Here is a 20,043-nt window from a genome sequence, read left to right on the forward strand (position 1 = left end):
AAAGAGCGTGGCCAGCAGGTCGAAGTAGGTGATCCTCCCCCTCTACTCTGCCCTGGTAAGACCTCGTCTGGAGTACTGCATCCAGTTCTGGGCTCCCCAGTACAAAAAAGACAAGGATCTCTTGGAAAGAGTCCAGCGGAGGGCCACAAAGATGGTGAAGGGCCTGGAGCATCTCTCCTATGAGGAAAGGCTGAGTGAACTGGGTCTGTTCAGCCTTGAGAAAAGAAGACTGAGAGGGGACCTGATCCAGGTCTATAAATATCTAAGGTGTGGGGGGCAGAATGGCGAGGCCAGACTGTTTTCAGTGGTGAGTGGAGACAGGACAAGGGGAAACGGCTGGAAACTGCAGCATAGGAAGTTCTGCACAAACATGCGCAAGAATTTCTTTACAGTGAGGTGACAGAGCACTGGAACAGGCTGCCCAGGGAGGTGGTGGAGTCTCCTTCTCTGGAGATGTTCAAGACCTGCCTGGATGCCTACCTGTGCGACCTGCTGTAGGGAACCTGCTTTGGCAGGGGGGTTGGACTCGATGATCTCTGGAGGTCCCTTCCAACCCGTACAATTCTGTGATTCTGTGATTCTGTAATTATATAAATCAATGGCTCATAAGCTAATTGTAATGATTTAGTACCTGTATTTGTTTATTGTTTTAAAAAATAAATTTAGTTGTATGATCTCTCTTATTAAAATTTAGGATTAGGCTTTTGTTCTGTTTTTCTTTGCATGCTGCATCTTAAGGCTTTAGTAAAGATTAGACGGAAGGGTAGGCTCACAGCCTTGGGATATCAGTAAAAACAGTTGCCTTTAATTAGAGTCTTCTAGCTTTGAAGCATCCTAAAAAGCACTGGATCTTAAGTATGTAAAATTCCCTTTGAAGAGATGTGTTCCTGAAGATATTTTCCATAGAATTTAATAGCCAGAGTTCAGAAAGGTGCCCTTTTTCATTCACAGCAAAGATTCCATTTTTGTCAGTTAACGTATCTTATGTCATATTAAGACGAATACAGTAGTTCACTAATCTGGACTTCAAATCTGTTTATGTATACTACATATATAGAAAATATTTACCTCGCTATCTCTGTTTGCAATGACATTGACTAATGTATCACACTGAATGAAGGTAGCTTAAAAGTATCATCACACAGTTTCTCAGATCTCCTTTTTTCTGTTGTTGCTTTTGTTTTAGTCTTTGAGTCTTAATTTTAATCTCTGTCTATTTTGACATATTCAGACATTAATCATTCAATTTTAGCTATTGTTTAGAACACCATATCCCATCTATAATTCAAATTATTTGCATTAGAAACAGCCAAACAGCAATAGTAAATTGACTATCATCCATACTGAGCTTATAATTAAAGGAGTATTAACTACTATGTTGGATATATAGCAGAAATTTAATTAATGTGTCCAGAGAAGGGCAATGAAATTGGTGAGGGTTCTGGAGCACAAGCTTTATGAGGAGTGACTGAGGGAGTTGGGATTGTTTAGTCTGGAGAAGAGGAGGCTCAGGCGAAACCTCATTGCACTCTATGACTTCCTGAAGGAAGGTTTGATGAGGAGGGGATCGGCCTCTTCTTCTAGGAAACAAATAGGATCTGAGGAAATGGCCACAAGTTGCACCAGGGGAGATTTAGATTAGATATAAGGAAAAAAAATTTCTCTTAAGGAGTGGTCAAGTGCTGGAGTGGTGGAGTCACCTTCTGTGGCAGTGTTCAAGAGACATGTGGATGGGGCGCTATGAGATATGGTTTAGTAGCTTAGTTGGTAGTAATGGTGATAAGAGGACAGTTGGACTAGAAGATCTTGTAGGTCCTTTCCAACCTTGTGATTCTATGTGATTCTGTGTGATTCTGTGTGATTCCCTGTGCCTGTAACTTGGGTATTACAGTGAAGTTGTTTTATGCTGATGATATAGATATCTTTGCATTTTTACTTCAGAGGGTCCCCAGAAGCTCAAATATTTATGCTTTTCCAATTCTTAATTTGCTGTTAAAATGGCTGTTCACTCATCATGTCCAAAGAGAGTCTGACAAAGATTTGCATTCTTTTATACTATATTTGCATAACTTAACATTCACAGAAGTAAAAGGTTGCAAGAAGCTGCTTTGTTAAAGATATTGCTCAGGTCTTCAAAGTACAAAATAATAATAAAAAAAGACAGACATGTAGTGAGAGGACATATTTGCTAAAATTTTCAACAAAAAATTCCAGGGAACTTACTCAGAAATTTCATGGTATGAATTTCATGCTGAGTATTTTCAGCTTCATAGTGACTCTGGGATTTGTTTCCTCTTTGTTGTGCTGTTCGGGATTCAAAAGAAAATAAAATGGTTATTTGAAAATGTCTCATATGCAGTTATGACGAAAGCTGAGTCACAAAGGATATAAACTTAGATAAGCTGGGATAGAAAAACGAGTAGAAACTTCTATGACCAGGAGCTCAGTGTGAGTAACTGCCTTCTAGTGTGATCTCAGAGCTGAGCTATCAAAGCAGTAATTGTACTCCTGGGAAAAACCTAAATCTAAAGAGATGCAACTTTGCAAAGAAATTGTGTGATGAACTTGATATATCTGATTATTTTAATCATTAAGCAGGTTTAGATTATAAATTTAATAATTTGAAAATTAATTATTTAACTGTTCCAATAAAAATGAGCAAAAAGTCTTTTACATTCCCAAATCAAGTGTAAATCATCTCTTGTGTAATTTTCTTTTTTCCTCAAAGAATGAATTTGGGTATTTCTTTTGTACAGAAAATGTTTTTTTTTAAGTAACACGGTAGCTTGACAGTACATAAGATTAGCTTTATAGGAGTATTTTTAAGGTTTTTTTTCCACTCCTATTTTATTTTTCCTCTATTTAAGAGAATGATTTGGTTCTCTCCAGCTAAGAAAATCAAAGTGAACATAATGTTTTAATCTCTGTAATTTTTAAAGCAAAAAGAAAATATGTCAGATTTGATAGTGCATTGCCATAAAGTGATTGTAGGCTGTTCTCCATTCTGATAATTTGTACATTTTCTGATGTAAAAGCTGTTAATTAAAAGCAAATATTTAACAAAAATATCAGTATCTACTAAATACAGGTACATATAAACGTACATGCTTTGCAGGAGAATCTCAATGATCTGTCAACCTGTCTGTACGATTCTAAAAGCTCATCTACTATAATTTTCCAGCAAAATTGTATTCATGTTTTCGGCATATGATAAAGTTATCCTGTGAATCCACACTTCACATAGATTTCTAGCTTGTTAGTGGAATTTAATTAATACTGCAAATTAAGGTTTGCTTGAAATAGGTTTGCCATGCAAATTGTCATTTTACAGTACAGTAGGGCTGTCAGAAAAAGGCAAGATTGACTTCAATGCAGTTTTAGTGGATGAATTGTACGTGCGATGCCAGTGATACAGTCAAGAAAATGTTTTCCTTCACCGAAAGCAAACTGAACACTCCTAACTCTCTCAAAGTTAATTCTTTGAGAATGTAATGGATGGGACCTTATTCTTCTGATCACATCCAGAAGTTGTTGAGGAAATCCTACTGATGATTTGTCTCTTTCTTTCTTTCCAATGAATTATTCATTGCTTCATCTCTGTTTCCTGTTTCTTTTGATCTCAGGCAATGGACTGGGAATCCGAGTTGTAGGTGGGAAAGAAATTCCAGGAAGCAGCGGAGAAATTGGAGCATACATTGCCAAGGTCTTGCCTGGGGGCAATGCAGAACAGACAGGGAAGCTGATAGAAGGTAAGCTAAATGCATTATCAAAAAGTGGAAGCAAGAGAGTATTGGGGCTACAGTAGGACTGTTTATAATATTCTCTCATATCGTTTTACTCTCACATAACAAATGTAATCTTGTGCAAGGGCAGAGGTGTAACTCAGAGCCCTTTTAAACCTCCATATGTCTTAAAACAGAAAAAGAATCAAAGAAGATTCTTTCATGCCTTTTATAGCCAGGGAGTTACCATGGTGAGCAGCATTCTGGTATGTCTTCTTTTATTTGCGCCAGCATTCTGTCTTCTGCACTGGGGGTAAGACTGTATGAAGAGAGTCCAACTGTGTCACATATTTGATGGATATGTGTCATTTTGAAGATGTTTACCTGGCTTGGTCACCTGGGTATATCTTTGTGGAATCACTTTTCTTAGTCACGCCTTTCAAATGAATCACAAGTCCACTTCTGTTCTGTGACACACACTAGCCTTTCTTCGGTGAAGATCTCTAAAGTCAGACTTGACTGAATTCATCTCGCTCATTTTAGTTTTCCAGTTTAAAAGAGTCAACAGGCAATGGAGAAAAAGAAGCATCTACACAAGGGCAATTCATTTCATCTTTCATAGACTTCTATTTCAAGAAGTGGGAGTGTCTTCCTCCTTTATTTCACTCTAAGATGATTGCATTACACCATACAGCTGCCTTTACAGAACTAAAGTTAAATGAAATATATGCGGAGTAATTTTTACATTATCAGGTATTATAGCAGATGTGATAATTCCTCCTAATAACATTTTATGCATAGTCACATAAATGATCTCTTCTTTCTATAACTAGTTCCTTTTTCTTATAAGAATATATGTATGCACCTGAAATGGCGTCCATGGACAAAAATATAAAGTGTGTTTTTAAATAATTCATCTAATTATTTGTATTTCTTTAATAAAAATGGTTATCCAGAAAATGATGGCAAAAGAAAGAAGGCAAGCAAGAAGAATAGTTCTCCCAGGTAGAATTCAATTCACGTAAACTTTCTGAATAGAAAACATGCAACAGAAGTCACAATTAAATCAAAAGTACTTTGCAAATAGAAAGTGGAGTAAAGCAAATGGAAAGTGGAGTAACTGGGTTATAGAATAGTTCAAAAGTGTATTTATAACAACACAGTCTCCTCTGCATTCATGTTGTTCCTAGCACTTTTTACATCCTTGGTGGCTGTTTTTCTTTTTGTTTGTTTGTTTGTTTTGGTTTTTGTTTGTGGTCAATATTTTAAAGATTTACATAAAAGAGAGCACATATACCTCTGTCATTGTTAACTTAAAGTTAGGGCAAAGGAATGAATTACAAAGATATATTTCTTTTTTCCCTATGGAATAGATTTTATCATTCAGATTAAAAATGTAGTATTTTACTTATCAAATGGTAGAAGGATGTTATTTATTGCACGTAAGTAATGAAAGAATTGTTCTTAATTGATTGTCTTCTGAAGTTTGTATTGGTTTTGGCTCACTCCATAGAAAGAAGTGAGTCTCTCATAGCTGCACTAAATCATGCAGTAGCAAGCAGGTAATGAGAATACAGTTATTCTGTATTTCCTAAAGACTGGATGTTTCATGAAGGAGGATGAGCAATTAGCACCTGGAATTTTCTCCACACTTTTGGTTCCTCTCACTGGGAGCTCTTCTGAGAATTGAGGTTTAAATTACTTCTTCCTCACCACATGGCTGGTTTTTTAGCAGTGCTCAAGAGCATCTTGAATTCACAGTAACTACTGGAGAAATTCAAACAGGGTAGCTTGCTTTCCTTTCTGTTTACATGATGTTTTTTGAAGCTTTTTAAAATTTATTTATTCATATTTTATAGACAGTGGGCTGTAAAATATTTATTTGTTTCATTCTTCCATCATGTAATCAGCAGTGCTTCTAGTCTGGCTTTTATAAACAAAGTATTGTAAGCTTGAGAATGTTGTTATAAGTCTGGAGCAACTATCAAAATCACTAAACTTAATTTGCAGAATTTGATCACACAGTATCCTAGAATGTTTTACTATTAATGTACTAGGTGTCTTGCCAGTGAAAAAAGGGCTTTCTGTAGAATGTACAGTTAATATAGCATACAAGACAAGCACTTCCCCTTACTGTCAGTTGCTTCTTAAATTTTGCCAATCTAATTTACTTTTTATGTTATTTTAGGTGGCTGTCATAAATTTAGAGAGAATATTTGGCTTCTTTACTTTTGAATATTTTGTTTGTTTGTTTTAGTATAAATATGGCTTATGCACATTTAATATCTACACTTCAGAAGTCCTAAAGTTCACTGAGGTCTTCAATTATTCGCATATGGGTCTGTGCAAGACTAGCCAAATTGCAAATGTTACTAAGATTGTTGGCATTGTTGGGCCTGAAAATAGACTAGTCTTCTTATCAAGGTGTTGACTCTTTTTCACATCACATACAGAAAGCTTTATATGTAGTTATCTGTAAATGACAATTATTTCATATTAGTCATTTGTAGAGTAATCATGAGTCACTTTATGTGCTAAAATGCTGTCTGACTTCAAAGTAGTGAACATACCTACTCATCAACTAAACAATGTCATGCAAGTTAATGTCACAACTCGTTAGCCTTCCCAAGAATACAATTCACCGCAAAAAATCCCATCCCATCCCATCCCATCCCATCCCATCCCATCCCATCCCATCCCATCCCATCCCATCCCATCCCATCCCATCCCATCCCATCCCATCCCATAATTATTCATCTGAAAATCCTGTTGGTAGAGTGAGGAAAAGGATAGATTTACTGTGGTTGTAATGGAAGCAATGTCCTACCCACTGTCTGCGTGACTACATCTGTGAAGAAATGACACATTTTAAAATACAGATAGCATTCTGTCCTTAGGGAATAGGAATCCATAACATTTTAGCCTATTTAAATAGCTTTGGAGGAGTCTGTTAGTGATGAAAATTTTATTTATAGTTCTGACTGGCAAATACCAGTCTTCCTTGGTTCTCTCACCTTGAATTACTTTCAGATGTCAAAAATATATCTGACTCATCACTCATTGGCATCACAAAAAACTGCAGGTGGAAGACTCATTCCACTGAATTCATCAAGTGCAGGAACTATTTGATAGATGTGTCTGTGCTCCCTCTCGTGTTGACAGAAATAGTTCAGTTATATTCTTCCTGGTAAATCTACATAGGAAATGGCATTTTATACTGCCAGAATTTTTCAGAAACATAAGAAACTAGGGTAAAGCACAGAAGTAAAATATTAATGTGTATTACCAAGTAATATAGAGTTACTGCATGCCTTCAGCATTCCAGTGCTTTCATTGGACCATTCTGACAGGTTGACTGGAAAGCTTAGGTGCTTGTGAACTATGAGAGTCATTGTTCCAAGCTTTCAATAAATGAGCCTTGCAATGCTTAAGCTAGCTAACACCATAATCCAGAGGAGAATCCTTGCCTTTCTGGTCTTCTGATGATCCTAGGAGACTTGCATGGTCTGAACTTGCTAATGGTGAATTTGATTTGTGGTAATCTTACTGCATTTCCTCCAGTCATCAGCAACCATGGTACTGATCAGCTTTTTGTTAAATTATCAGAAGCATAATGAGTACAACATATACCAACTTCAAATAATATCTTCTCAAACATAAAAATAAGAAAATGGTATATAATGAAGACAGAGTCTCATCATCATGTATAATTGAGAATTCAGTTTGATTGAATTCAGTATTTTATAATTTAATAAAAATATTCAATACACAGGGATATTTTAGAATTCCCCATCTTGAAGCTGGTCCAATGATATTAGAAGAAATTCCTCCTGATGTATATATGTACATACAGTGAAATATAATGCCATCCAGTTTAAGTAGTTACAAAGGTTTGAAGAGAGAAAATGTACTGCCATTTGAGAGTTCTGTGGCAATTAATGGTGTCCTGCCCCTTTGTCCATATCCTTTGACAGTTGTTTTGATCTTGATTAATAACTACTCCGTTAGAGTACAAGAAATGATATTTCACAAAACATCATGAAGATCCTCTAAGAAAAGCAGACTGCAGCCTGATGACAGGTACCAAGAGGTTGACAAAGCACATCCAGTGTCTTCAACATCAAAGTCTGCATACAAATGATAAGTTATTAAATATAACCAATATCTTTTAGGATTCAACTCGATAGGCTGCTTTCCATTCTTCTGGAAGTTCCCAAGGTGATGTGACCTGTTCTCTTCTGGACTGTATTTTGAATGGCCAGTTCCTTATTGTGCGTATCAGAGTCCTCTCTCATCTTTAGAAATCTTTGCAATCTCAGAACTTTAGAATGCCTTCAGAAAATAAACCTGAAGTCTCCCCATGCATGTTTCTATTCTTGCTCTCGTTCCAACGTCAATAGAAGGTCTTACATATTCTTACATATTCAAGTGTCAGAGTTTCCTTTTGTAAGACCTTAGATGCACAACTCTAAGTCTCTGTCTTTGTAATGGCCTAATATGAGGTGAAAACCATTAGAATCACTCCTCAGAGAGAAACTAAACAATTTTTCCTTGGACTTTTATGAGAGGCCATAGCCATGGACTCAAATTCCCTCTCAGATTTTAAGCTAGCATGGGGAGAAATAAGTTTTTCACTGCTTGCTCTCATGCATCTTTCCACTTCAGGACTGACATATGAGGTGATCAGTGTGTACCAAATCATCATGCTGTTACTGGCAAAAGAGAGACACATCTAGATCAATAAGGAGTGTTTTCCACGTCGAACATAAAGAGGAAAAAGATAGTAGAAAAGAACTGCCTGGATTGCCTCTAGGGACTTCAGAGAGCAGTCAGTTTTCTCTGTTTCAATTCTCTAAAGGAGGAAGACACAGAAAGCCTTATCAGAAGTCTGCCATAACCGCAATGCAATACAGCTCTCACCTATGGGGCAGACTTTGGCTTGTGATACAAATTTAAACATCCTGAATGTGCTTTCCTGTAAGCTTTAGGCCCAGACAGGGAGCCTTTTTCTCCCGCCTAAGCCTGGGGCTACTTGAGTTCTCAAGATGGAGAGTTAAGAACAAGTGGGTCACACAAGTTCACAACAAAAATGATTATAGTGAGATTGCCACACTTCTGTTTCTTCCTCTGGAGGAGGAAGCAGCCCATAGCCTCTGGCAATGCTGTAGAAGAATGTAAGAGGATTATTTGAAGGCAGAAAACAAATACGCAGGGCTCATTAAGACCCAAGTCTAGACGGATGCAGGTGTCGTTACTACAGGTCTTCATTATTTCCAAGACAGGCAGATTAGTCAAAAAGAAAATTGCAATACAGAGGTGAAGAAGTATAAAGGATGGCAAAGAGAGAAACTGCTGTGTTAGGTAGTAACCTTCTATGGTTACATATGAATGAAGAAACAAAGAAACAAACAAATCTGCAACCAACAAACCAAAAAAAAAAAAACCCAAGAAAACAACAGCACACATTTGACCCATCAGAAATGTGACTGAAATATGAAAGATATAGAAGTATGAAATATTTAGCAACTTTGAGTCTAGGGGAGTCAGAAAGTGAAAGCTGAAAGACAACTAGCAGGTTTGTGGTTCATGTACAATTCCTTGTGCACAAGAACACAATGTTCAGTCTGCATAAACCACATAAACTGGAAACATCTTGAGTTTTATGCTACCTGCAATGCTTCCTCTGAGGGAAATGCAAATAAGGCTAAAGATCAGAGATGAGATGGCTAATCTAGGGAGATTAAGAACTCTACTTTGGTTGTCTATTATAATTAAGATGTTTGGATATAAGAAATGTCATATAGAGGCTATTAGACTGTTAGCATCACTGTTTAGTCTGCAAAGTATTTTTGGATTATGAGCAAAAAAATCCAGAAATAAAGCAGCTTTTTCATTTTTTATCCAGGCAAAAGTGAAAATTAGCCAACTTCCAGAAGCTATTCCATTTTAGCCACGCCTCATGGATGTTCTTTGTATGCTTTCAGCTAATAATTTTTCAATCACAATTATCCAAGTTTTTTATGCCTTTCTGGCATCAGAAAGAGGTGACATAAATCCTCATGGAAGGACAATGGGACATGTAACTGGGCTGCTTAGCAGTCTGAAAAGAGCAGAAAAAATAAAAGATTTTTATGCAACTTTTTCAAAGTACTTTTGGACTAGTTTGGATTCCCCCAGGGGCTGAAAAAGACTAGACCCAATTTCCAAAGTTTCCTTTCAAGAAGGAAATAATATGTAATGTCTGTTCATCTTATTGAAACTATCTCTTGTCATATCATAGACATACTTTGGATGTTGCTTGGAAAATGGAGTGTGGCTGGAATGGTCATGGGTACCTAAATAATTTGAAAACCTAAACAGAAGTAGTAAGTCACTATTCTTCCCCTACTCCTTTTGCCCCACTTCCCTCTTTCTCCTGAATTACAGATGGACTTAAATGTAATACTGGCTGGTCTTGGTTATCTGTCAGTGGGAAGATCAATAGGCAGCAGATCTTAACCATGAGTTTTAAGAGACAGTAGTGAGAGCTGCTTGCTGCTTAGAGAGCTAAAATTAGAAACATCAATCAGTGCATCACAGTGAAGAGATTTCCCAGTCTTCATGAAGCTAGGGACAGTGAACAGCCAGCATCACTTCTTCTCTCTCTGATAATTACACTCCTGGCAGAAGGTAGATAACATGACGAAGCTGAAAGATGATGAAATGAAATTAAAAGGAACACAAGAAGGGAAAAAAAGATTCTCAGAAAACTTTGAATCATCTTAAATTAAAAGAAGCAGTCTTTCTGTACTGCATTCCTGTTTTGTAGTTTGACTGCTTTAATTTATAACTGCACTGGAGGAAACAAAGAACTAACTTTTCCTCATTCTCTGTAAATTAGTTTTAGTGATTTATTGTGCTACCTGTGCTTATTCTGTGAGGCTAGAGGAGAGAAGTTTGCTCGCAGTTCATTCCCTGGGCTTCAGGCTTAAGTGTATATATCTGAGCAGTATTGACTTAATCAAAGAAGCTGTGAACAAAATAAGAGGTGGTGATTTGTTTTTTGCTTTGTTTTGGTTGTTTGTTTTGTTTTGTTGTTTGTAAATATAAAATACTTTTGTATAATCTAAACCAAAATATAGAAAGAAAAGTTACTGGGTGCTCATGATTTTTTTAAAGGTATGAGAATTAAGCATTACGTTTATATATATTAGAATCAGTAATGACCAGGCCTCTTGCAATAGACAGTTTACAGTGTTTTCACTCCTGCAGTTAGCCCTGTTGAACTAGTATAGATCACACTTTCTTTATGATCATGAGTCTGCAAATATCTTGAACAACTAATTATCGCTGAAAGTCATTGTTGTGGAAAAGTCCTGTCATACAAATTGCGCCAGGAAATTGGATTTGTTATAACAAATAAATAAATCCATCAAAATATCTCCTTAGGGAATTTCTGCTTTGTCTTAAGTAGGAAAGTCTGATTTATAAAGACAAGCAAAATAACGTGGATGCTTCAAGCAAATAGTAGACCCAGACACAACTAAACATTCCAGAAGTAATGAAGAGAAGAGCAAAGACAGAAGTCAGGCTACAAACATATGTCAGAAAATTTATAAGAGAAGTTATGGAAGATTAGTCTTACAAATGTCATTACTGATATAACTAGTTTTCAGTAACATTCTACTAAAATCATATTTGAAAGCACTTCTCTCATTAAGTACTCACATACAACTGCGGAGTTATGAATCAGTAGTCAAAATGCTTTTGAGAGCTGGTTATTATCAGGACCCTGATGGATAGCTCATGTCAGGAAGAAAATCCAGGTATTTCTTGGAAAGAGCCTTCATTGCTTCCAAAGAATGCTGATTTGGTCAACACTAGAGGAAAATAGAGTATGCAGAGCTAGCTCTGTGGGCACAGTGGGGATTCTCATCTGGAGACACAGTTTTAGTTGCTGGGCCAAAAACATTTAGGGGAAAAGTCTCCCCAGGGGTTATGACAGATGGACAGGTGAATGGCATTCTCCAGATCAAGTTATACCTGATACTAGAAAATAATGAAGGCACAAAAAAACTAGGCCTTTCAAGATGCATAGTCACTGTGGATGCTAAAAGAGTTTTGAATTTTGACTTGCATAAAAAATCTCTGCTTCTATTGCTCTGATTCTCATCTTCTGCTGACACGGACAGGCTTCTATGTTTCTTTTCAAAGCAACCAAGTGCTTATAAATGTAAATCTTCCAGTACCTAAACCAAGACTACCTTGCTTGCCCTATAGAAATCAGCAAATCACACTCCTGTCCCCAGTGACTCTATAGAGAAGTGATGTATTTCCTTTAGGCGAACAGGCTCACTGGTAACCTAAAATGTAGATATTAAGTGCCTACACTGTGCATTCAATAGCACATCACACAAAACAAGAAGCCTTTGTTTGTTGTTTTTAAGGAACGGTTACTCTTTGGCATTCCAAGAAGATTTTATTATGGAATGGGAAAGACTTTTTCTGTAACAGTGGATTGTGTTGTTTGAGAAAGACTTGGACCAGGAAGGTGAAAATGTCCTGACTTTGCTTCTGGCTGTGCACACTACTGTGAGCTGAAAGTAGCAGGCTGGGAATTTACTTTAAGGTGATTTTAATAGGGAAAAAAAAAATCAGTGAAATCTGTGAGGGCTATCTTGAAGTACAAGTGACATATAGCAATGTCTTCTTAGATCATATTCCTTGCTCCTGGGTTACAAAAACTGTGTTAAAATATTTAGCAAGTCAATAAAAATATGTGCTGCCACTGAATATCTCAGAAGTAGTGTGTTAGTACTTTGCAAGATGCTGCCCAGACGTGAAGAGGTCTATGAGGATCATGTTTACTTGCCAATGAAAATAGGTAGTAGCAAGCAGATTTTCTTCAATTACTTGTTATATAAAAATATTTTATAGATAGATGTTTACTCATTTGATTCTTCCAAGATGCTAGAAATCTTCTGAGGACTTTTAACAGTTATTGACAATTTCCTGTGAAGAAAGGAGGACTACTGAAAATAGGTTTTCCAACAGTAGAATGTTATTTATCCTTCAGATGGGCTATGCACATGGTAATATGTAAGGCTTGAACACAGATTTCAATGGTTGATTGTAGAACTGTGCTTTGACGTTTTTAAAAGTGATGTGATCATATACATAAGGCCTGTGCTTTCTGAAGTATTGAGTAACAAACAGAGAAGGAGAAAAACAATTTTTTTTCCTAAACTGCTTAAATTAAATCCACCAATCTCTGAAGATACTAAAGAAAAACAAAACAAAACAGATAAGAATACAGAAAGAACCCTGCCCTCTCCAAGATCAAAGCAAAATTGGAAACAAATAAACAAACAAACAAAAAAAAACAAACTGAGTAAACAAGCAATTCCAGAATTGTTCCAAGGTTTTATAATCTGCTTCATCTGGTATCAGTTGCTTTACAGAGGAGGTGCTGAACTGGTCTGCGCTCTGACCTTATGAGACCTAGAAACTCAAGCAGGAAAAGCAATTTTCTGCAAACACTTTTGCAATATAGTACATTTCCAAATAGGAATATTATGTAAATTAACAGAGAAAATGAATATTTTAAAAGTCAGATTAAAAACAGAAATCCAATGAACATTCTTAAACAAACAAACAAAAAAAAAAAAACCACCAAAACATAATAATGTTATTTTAAATTGCTTCTATTCCACAATCTAATTAGATTATCCATAAAGAATAACTATAAAAAGTTTCCTATGGAAATCTTCAGGTTTCCTTGAGAGGAAAGGAGCAAGTGATCATATAATTTGACAGAAAACAGGTCAAAACTTTGTTCATTAAAAAAACAGTACTCTTTATCCATATTTATTGTTTTAACTTCTATACGTATTTGAGGCTTACCAGTTAAATTAGACGGCTACAACTTCACACTTTTATATGAAAAAGCTGAAAGAAAACACTTAGTGTATAACTTAAGATGTATATGAAATTGAAGACACTAAATTGTAAATTATCTAAATTATAAGTAGCTAAAGTTAGATACCATTAAACAAAAAAAAATCAAATCTTGTTTTTGTTCCAAACAAGAACCTATTCCAAAATTTGGAAAAGAATAAAAGTGAATCTCTAGGCTTCAATTAAACTCATTCCAAGTAGTTAATAAGAAATCTTTTTGTAATTTTGAAGTTTCTAGTCCCGTAAGTGTTGTTGCAAAAAGATGCCCAAATCTTTATGGGGAAAAAAAAAAAAAAAAAAAAAAAAAAAAAAAAAAAAAAAAAAAAAAAAGTATGCTCTGCTGTATTGTTTTTCTATACTGATTCTAAAACATCTGACTGAGAACTTGCTGAAATCTATATTATTTCTGTTTGTTTATAATTGGAATGTGCTTCAGATCTGAAAGGAATAAAAGCAGTTTGATAACTGTTTGATAAGTACAGCAGCAAGCATAATTCTATTAAGATTTCTGGGCTTTATATTACAATTGAAAACCTGAAATTACATTACAGGTGCATCGATGTGTTCCAGGTAACTTTTCAAAATGCTTTTGCTATGTGCTTTTTAGCTTGGAGAAGAGAAAGTTCCAAGGAGACCTCATTGTGGCCTTCCAGTACTTAAAGGAAGCTCATAAATAGGAAGGGGAATGGCTGTTCATGAGGGTGGATACTGATAGGACAAGGAGGAATGGTTTTAAACTAAGACAGGGGAGGTTTAGGTTGGATCTCAGGAGGAAGTTTTTCACACAGAGGGTGGTGACACGCTGGAACAGGTTACCCAGAGAGGTTGTGTGCCCCAACCCTGGAGGCATTCAAGGCCAGGCTGGATGTGGCTCTGGACAGCCTGGTCTGGTGGTTGGCAACCCCACATATAGCAGGGGGTTGAAACTAGATGATCCTTGTGGTCCTTTTCAACCCAGGCCATTCTATGATTCATTGATTCTACGAATAATAACAACTTCTGACCTGAAAAAGATGTGGAGTGAAAAAAATAAGAAAAAGAAAAAGAAAAAAGAAAGAAAAACAACCACCTATCCACCTATCTTCTTCATTACAGAGATACAGATAAAATATTTTCTGTTTTTCATGATTAAGGTTATTTATAGTGCACAATGATACAAAGTAATGAGTCTACAGTTCCATGTTTACATTTGAATGCTGAGAACAATCCTCCTGAAATACATTAATTATTTGATTTAATAACTTTAAATTAAAGTGAATTTTATTCAACTACCTCTGTAATATTATTATGCTTATGCCAATAAATTCTAAAAGTGAGGGATGTTCTCCTCAGGACTCATAGCTGCAAATCCCAAAAGATATGCTAATAACTGAGAAATATTTAGACTTACAAAGTCAGTAGACTGCCTTAGAAAGGGTATAAGTAGCTTTTTGAGTGAGAAGAAGCAATACAATCTTGCAGCAGTGGTGCTTGTAACATAATTGTTCCTTAGTCTTTGGAATTGTAAGGATTTTCTGTGTCGTTGTTTTCATGAATCTATTCATAAAAGGCCAACAGGAATAGATCAGAGAGACAAACATGCACATCTACAAAAAGAAACTGGCAGTTACAAAGAGAAGGGGTCTGGATTCTTCTTACATGCTTACTTGTTCTCCCTTGATGCTCTGTTCCCATCCCAAACAAGCTCAGCCTGGGAAGGAATATGCCTTGGAACAAAATACTTCAAACACACATATCCAGATGAGCAGGTTTCAGTAGTGCATACAGGCCCTGTTGTTCTATGAGGGTAGGTTTTCAGGAGTAATATGGGGCTTATTGCTCCTCCTTCTAAGGACTTCTCACCAGGGCAAGGAGAAGACTCCTAATAACATTTTGCGTAATGGTGCCAGCTGTGCCCAACGGTGTTTCTTTAGCATACTTGTTTATGAGCATATATGCTGCACAAATGAGACAGGCCAGATTAGAAAATGCACAGTAAACTGGGACAGATCTATGCTGTGGAATTAGGGTACAATAGCTATATTATGGCAGACACAACGTGCAGAAAAGCGAGCAGTAGTGCAGAGGATATGAGGATAGTGCTAAAGCAAAAGATTTATAGATCTGTGTGGAAAGCAATGTGGTGAAAAGCAATCTCTTATTCCTCGTTAGAATCTATTTGCACACAAAAATTAGATGAGTACTATTTATTTGTCTCACTGCAATGACAGAGCCATTTAGTAGTGCTGACCAGTCATATAAATGAATAGAAAGTTTGATTATTTCTTAGTTACTACATCATGTGCTGTACAGAAATCCATGAAATTAACCTTTAAGATGGCACAGTAAAAGGAAATGAGTCATTCAAGGAAATGTTCGTCAGTATGTGAGCACTGAGCTTGCTAAATTACTTCTGTCATTGTGGGTGAAGTGGAATCAATCCATATAATTCATACATTTGCTGCTCATATGCACAGTTTGGAGACTACTCACTAGAAAGAAGCATTGACATGTCTAAATTCAGCAAAGTTTCATGTTAAGTTTATAGATTATATTTTCCAAATGCATCTGAAGGGACTGATTAGAAGAAAATAAGATGTTCTGAGATATGTTGAAGGAAAGGGTAAACGGAAGCAAAATTATTGGCAAGAACTTTCATGACTACTATTTACAAGGAAGCAGGAGTAGCTTTAATTTTAGACAATACTAAATAAAGGAAAATTTTTCATCTTTTTATTCACAGATCACTGTACTATTCTTCGATGTGTCAGGCTATTTCAGTGGCAGCAATTCACACAGTGGAAGCTGACTGGTTTAGTTGAAAAGTAGGAGTTCTCTTCTGACTCAGAAACTTCAAAGAGCATGAGAAAAGAAAAAACACTTCCCACTGTTTAGGAAATAGGAAAGCTCTAAAGAAGGAATGAAAATGCCTTCAAGTGCAACAATGACCCTTGTTGAGTGTGATGCTGCCAGAACTGTAGATGTGATTAAAACAGCATCACAACAGACTAACAGTTACAGAAGGGTCTGGATCAGATATGGCAGTGAAGCACACTGACATTTCACAAGTCAGTGTCATTTCAGAAGTCCTGCTGCTGAATGCTAGGGGAGAGCTAGCTTGGAGAGAGATACCTGGGAAAGTACCTTGTGGCTGCAGCAGATAAACTCCTCTCTGCTTCCTACACTTTCTATACATACAGAAAAATTTGGTGCCACCTAATGGGCAGCCCTCAAACTCCTGAATTTCAAGTGTATTAAACTATACAGGGATGCTTTTGCTAGAGATCTATAAAGACCTATATTAGTTAATACTTCAAACTAAGAATTTCTAACTGAGCATACATAATTATATATCTTGGGATATCATGCACATGGTCTAGGAGTGAATACTTACCAATCCCCACAGTTGGTAAAAAGACTTCTGCATTTCTTAACTTTAAATTTAAGAAGGGAGCGAGGGGGCATGGCGGTTTAGAGGGAGAGAAGCTTGATCATTGTCCAGCTGCTCTGATTTCATAGAATGTCCAGGGTTGGAAGGGACCTTAAAGAACATCCTGTTTCAATCCCCTGCTATGGGTGGGGTTACAACTCACCAGATCAAGCTGCTCAGGGGTCTATTCAAGCTGGCCTTGCACACCTCCAAGCATGGTGCATCCACAGCTTCTGTGGACATTCTGTGCCAGTGCCTCAACACCTTCTAAGTTCTGGTATCTATTTTTTGGTTCTCCATAAACACTCAGCAAGTATCAATGAGTGTCAGTGGGTGCCATTTTTTCCACATGGAGAAATTCAGTTCCATGCTTTTGCTTCATTTGCACTTCCATGTCAGACACCATTTGGTCAGACTGCCCCTCTGTTGCTGTCGGTCGCACCGAAACAAAATATAACAGAATGTTCATGGGAAGGTTCAACCTCTATTGCCATGCCACCAACACCTACCTCTGATGTCATGGTCAAACATCATTAAATAAGATTTTGGAGCACGCTTCATAGTTTAGCCTCACCCAGCTCTTTGTCCTACCACCATCTGCCCATGTAAAACTCTATGGCCCTCCTGTAGCAGGTAGCTGTTTAAAGGCAGACATCAAAAAGTAGAATGTCTGTATGATCAGACTAGCAGTTGTAGCATGTCCCAGAAATACCAGATTAAACACATATGTCTAATTATACAGATCATAGAATCATAGAATTACCAAGGTTGGAAAAGACTCCAAAGTCATCCAGTCCAACATCCACCTATCACCAATATTTCCTCACTAAATGATGTCCCTTAGTGTGACATCTACACATTTCTTGAGGACCTCCAGGAATAGTGACTCCACCACCTTCCTGGGCAGCCCATTCCAGAGTCTGACCACTACTTCAGAGAGTAAATTTTTCCTATCATCTACCCTGAATCTTCCCTGGCACAACTTGAGGGCATTCCCTCTAGTCCGAGAAGAGACTGACACCTACCTTGCCACAACCTCCCTTCAGGTAGTTACAGAGAACTATAACGTCATCCCTGACCCTCCAGACTAAACAACTACTGTTTCCTCAGCCGCTCCTCATAAGACCTGTGCTCTAGACCCCCTCACCAGCTTCATTGCCCCTCTCTGGATAAGCTCCAAGGCCTCAATGTCTTTCTTGTAGTGATGGGCCCAAAAGTACGGAAGGTGTGACCTCGCCAGAGCTGAGTACAGAAAGAAAATTCACCTCCCTACTGCTTTTGACAACACTATTTCTCATACAAGCCAGGATTCCATTGGCTTTCTTGGATACATGGACAGACATATAGCTATATATGTATATGCATGTGTGTGTGTGCAAGTGTCCTTGTAAACATACATACAGTTGTAGTCATATATGTGGTTTTGTATATGACCATGACATAGAAAGTATAATATAGAAACTCCCTCTATAAGTACAACACAGTATCAACTCCTACTAATTAACCCATAGTATCTTTTACTGCATACTAATGTATAAGTCTGCTCTCATAATTCAAGAATAATGATATTCTATGAATTACATGGTATGTGATGCCATGTCTCCTGTTGGTCTTGTCTTCTCAGTAGTGTCATCCCTAACCAGACTGTGAGCAATAGGATTAGAATTGCAATTAAGACATCATTCCCATTTCTCAACTGCCAATTAAATCAGCAGAACAAGTACAATTATTCTCAGTATGATGAAATTCAATTCATAAAAGCGCAGGCTTTGTAGAGATGTGTTTGTGAATGAAAAAGGTTTCCATTTGCAGTTCATATTTATAGTTATTTGGGACACACTGTGTGTTCAGTTCTTTTCATCCCCCTTGAAGGAAGAGGTATAGAGCATAATTTAGGAGTGATCCCCCAGGACTCCAGGCAACTGACAAAGAAGAAATAGAGTTTGCAATTATATTTCTACTGCCTATGAGCTATTGGAATTAACTGGGAAAAGTTATTAGACTATTTATTTCAAATTATGTTATATATATATATACATATATACATACCTACGTATGTACATATACATATTCAAGACAATATTTATTACCATCTGTAAAAAAAAAATCAAATCGAATTAACATGGATCATTAATTTTAAAGAAAGCAATTATTAGCTTTGATGAAGATAAAGAAATTCCTTTGAAATGCTGATGAGTTTATAGCAATTCCCCGGGTACTTTTTACCTAAGGAGAATTACTCAAACTCTTTCATCTTTAAAGCATACAGTATCATTTGCACTTCATTTTATTACCTTTGGTATGTTGGTAGGATTTATAGTTGCAGTTAACACTTTTTATTCTTGTTTATGTATTTTTTTACCTTATTTATGTCTGTTGTTACGTATCTGATACACAGTGTTTCACAATTATAATAGTTCAGTTTTTAAGATACAGGGTTTTTTTTGTTAAAATTTGCTCTGGAAGAAAGAAAATATGTAAGGTCACATCTGTTTTTTCTTCTTTCACCTGGGAATGTTTGGTGGTTTGATATAAAAAGGCACATGTAATTATTTTGCTTCATTTGTCTGAAAGAATATATCAGACCTGAGAAAAAGAACTTCACCTGTGCAATAAATTTGATGAAATGAAGGCAGTCTTAAAAATGAAATGATCAAACTCATTTGTCTTTGTTGATCTGCAGTACACATTTGTGTTTGACCCTACAGAGTTGAAATGTCAGTTTAACACTTTTGTTTGTCTGTTTAAAAATTAAGCCTGATATTTCACTTGTTACATGCTTTTCAGGGCAAATAGGCCATTGCAATAGCTAGCAAAGCTAAGAGCAGATGCAGTGTTGAGAATTCAAAAACAGTTCTGCATCTATATGTGGATTTGATGAGAAATATGGACCAGAGGTTGTTGTAGAGCTATTGTATGGTTGGTAGGTTAAAACTGTCAAAATATCAAGACAGCTTTTACTGCTGTTGCATCAGG

At 36.6% G+C, this 20,043-nt stretch overlaps 1 protein-coding gene across 1 annotated transcript in view; it reads left to right on the plus strand.

Moving 5' to 3' along the window:
- Positions 1-20,043, plus strand: part of PCLO (piccolo presynaptic cytomatrix protein) — a 314,203-nt gene that overhangs the window by 204,264 nt on the left and 89,896 nt on the right. The window contains exon 10 of the mRNA XM_042816076.1: positions 3,624-3,749. Coding sequence (XP_042672010.1) covers positions 3,624-3,749 — 126 coding nt within the window. The remainder of the gene's footprint in view (positions 1-3,623; positions 3,750-20,043) is intronic.

This window comes from Centrocercus urophasianus, unplaced genomic scaffold, assembly GCF_019232065.1.
Source record: "Centrocercus urophasianus isolate 14NV4802_14NV808 unplaced genomic scaffold, USGS_Curo_1.0 seq_15, whole genome shotgun sequence".
Lineage (NCBI taxonomy): Eukaryota > Metazoa > Chordata > Aves > Galliformes > Phasianidae > Centrocercus > Centrocercus urophasianus.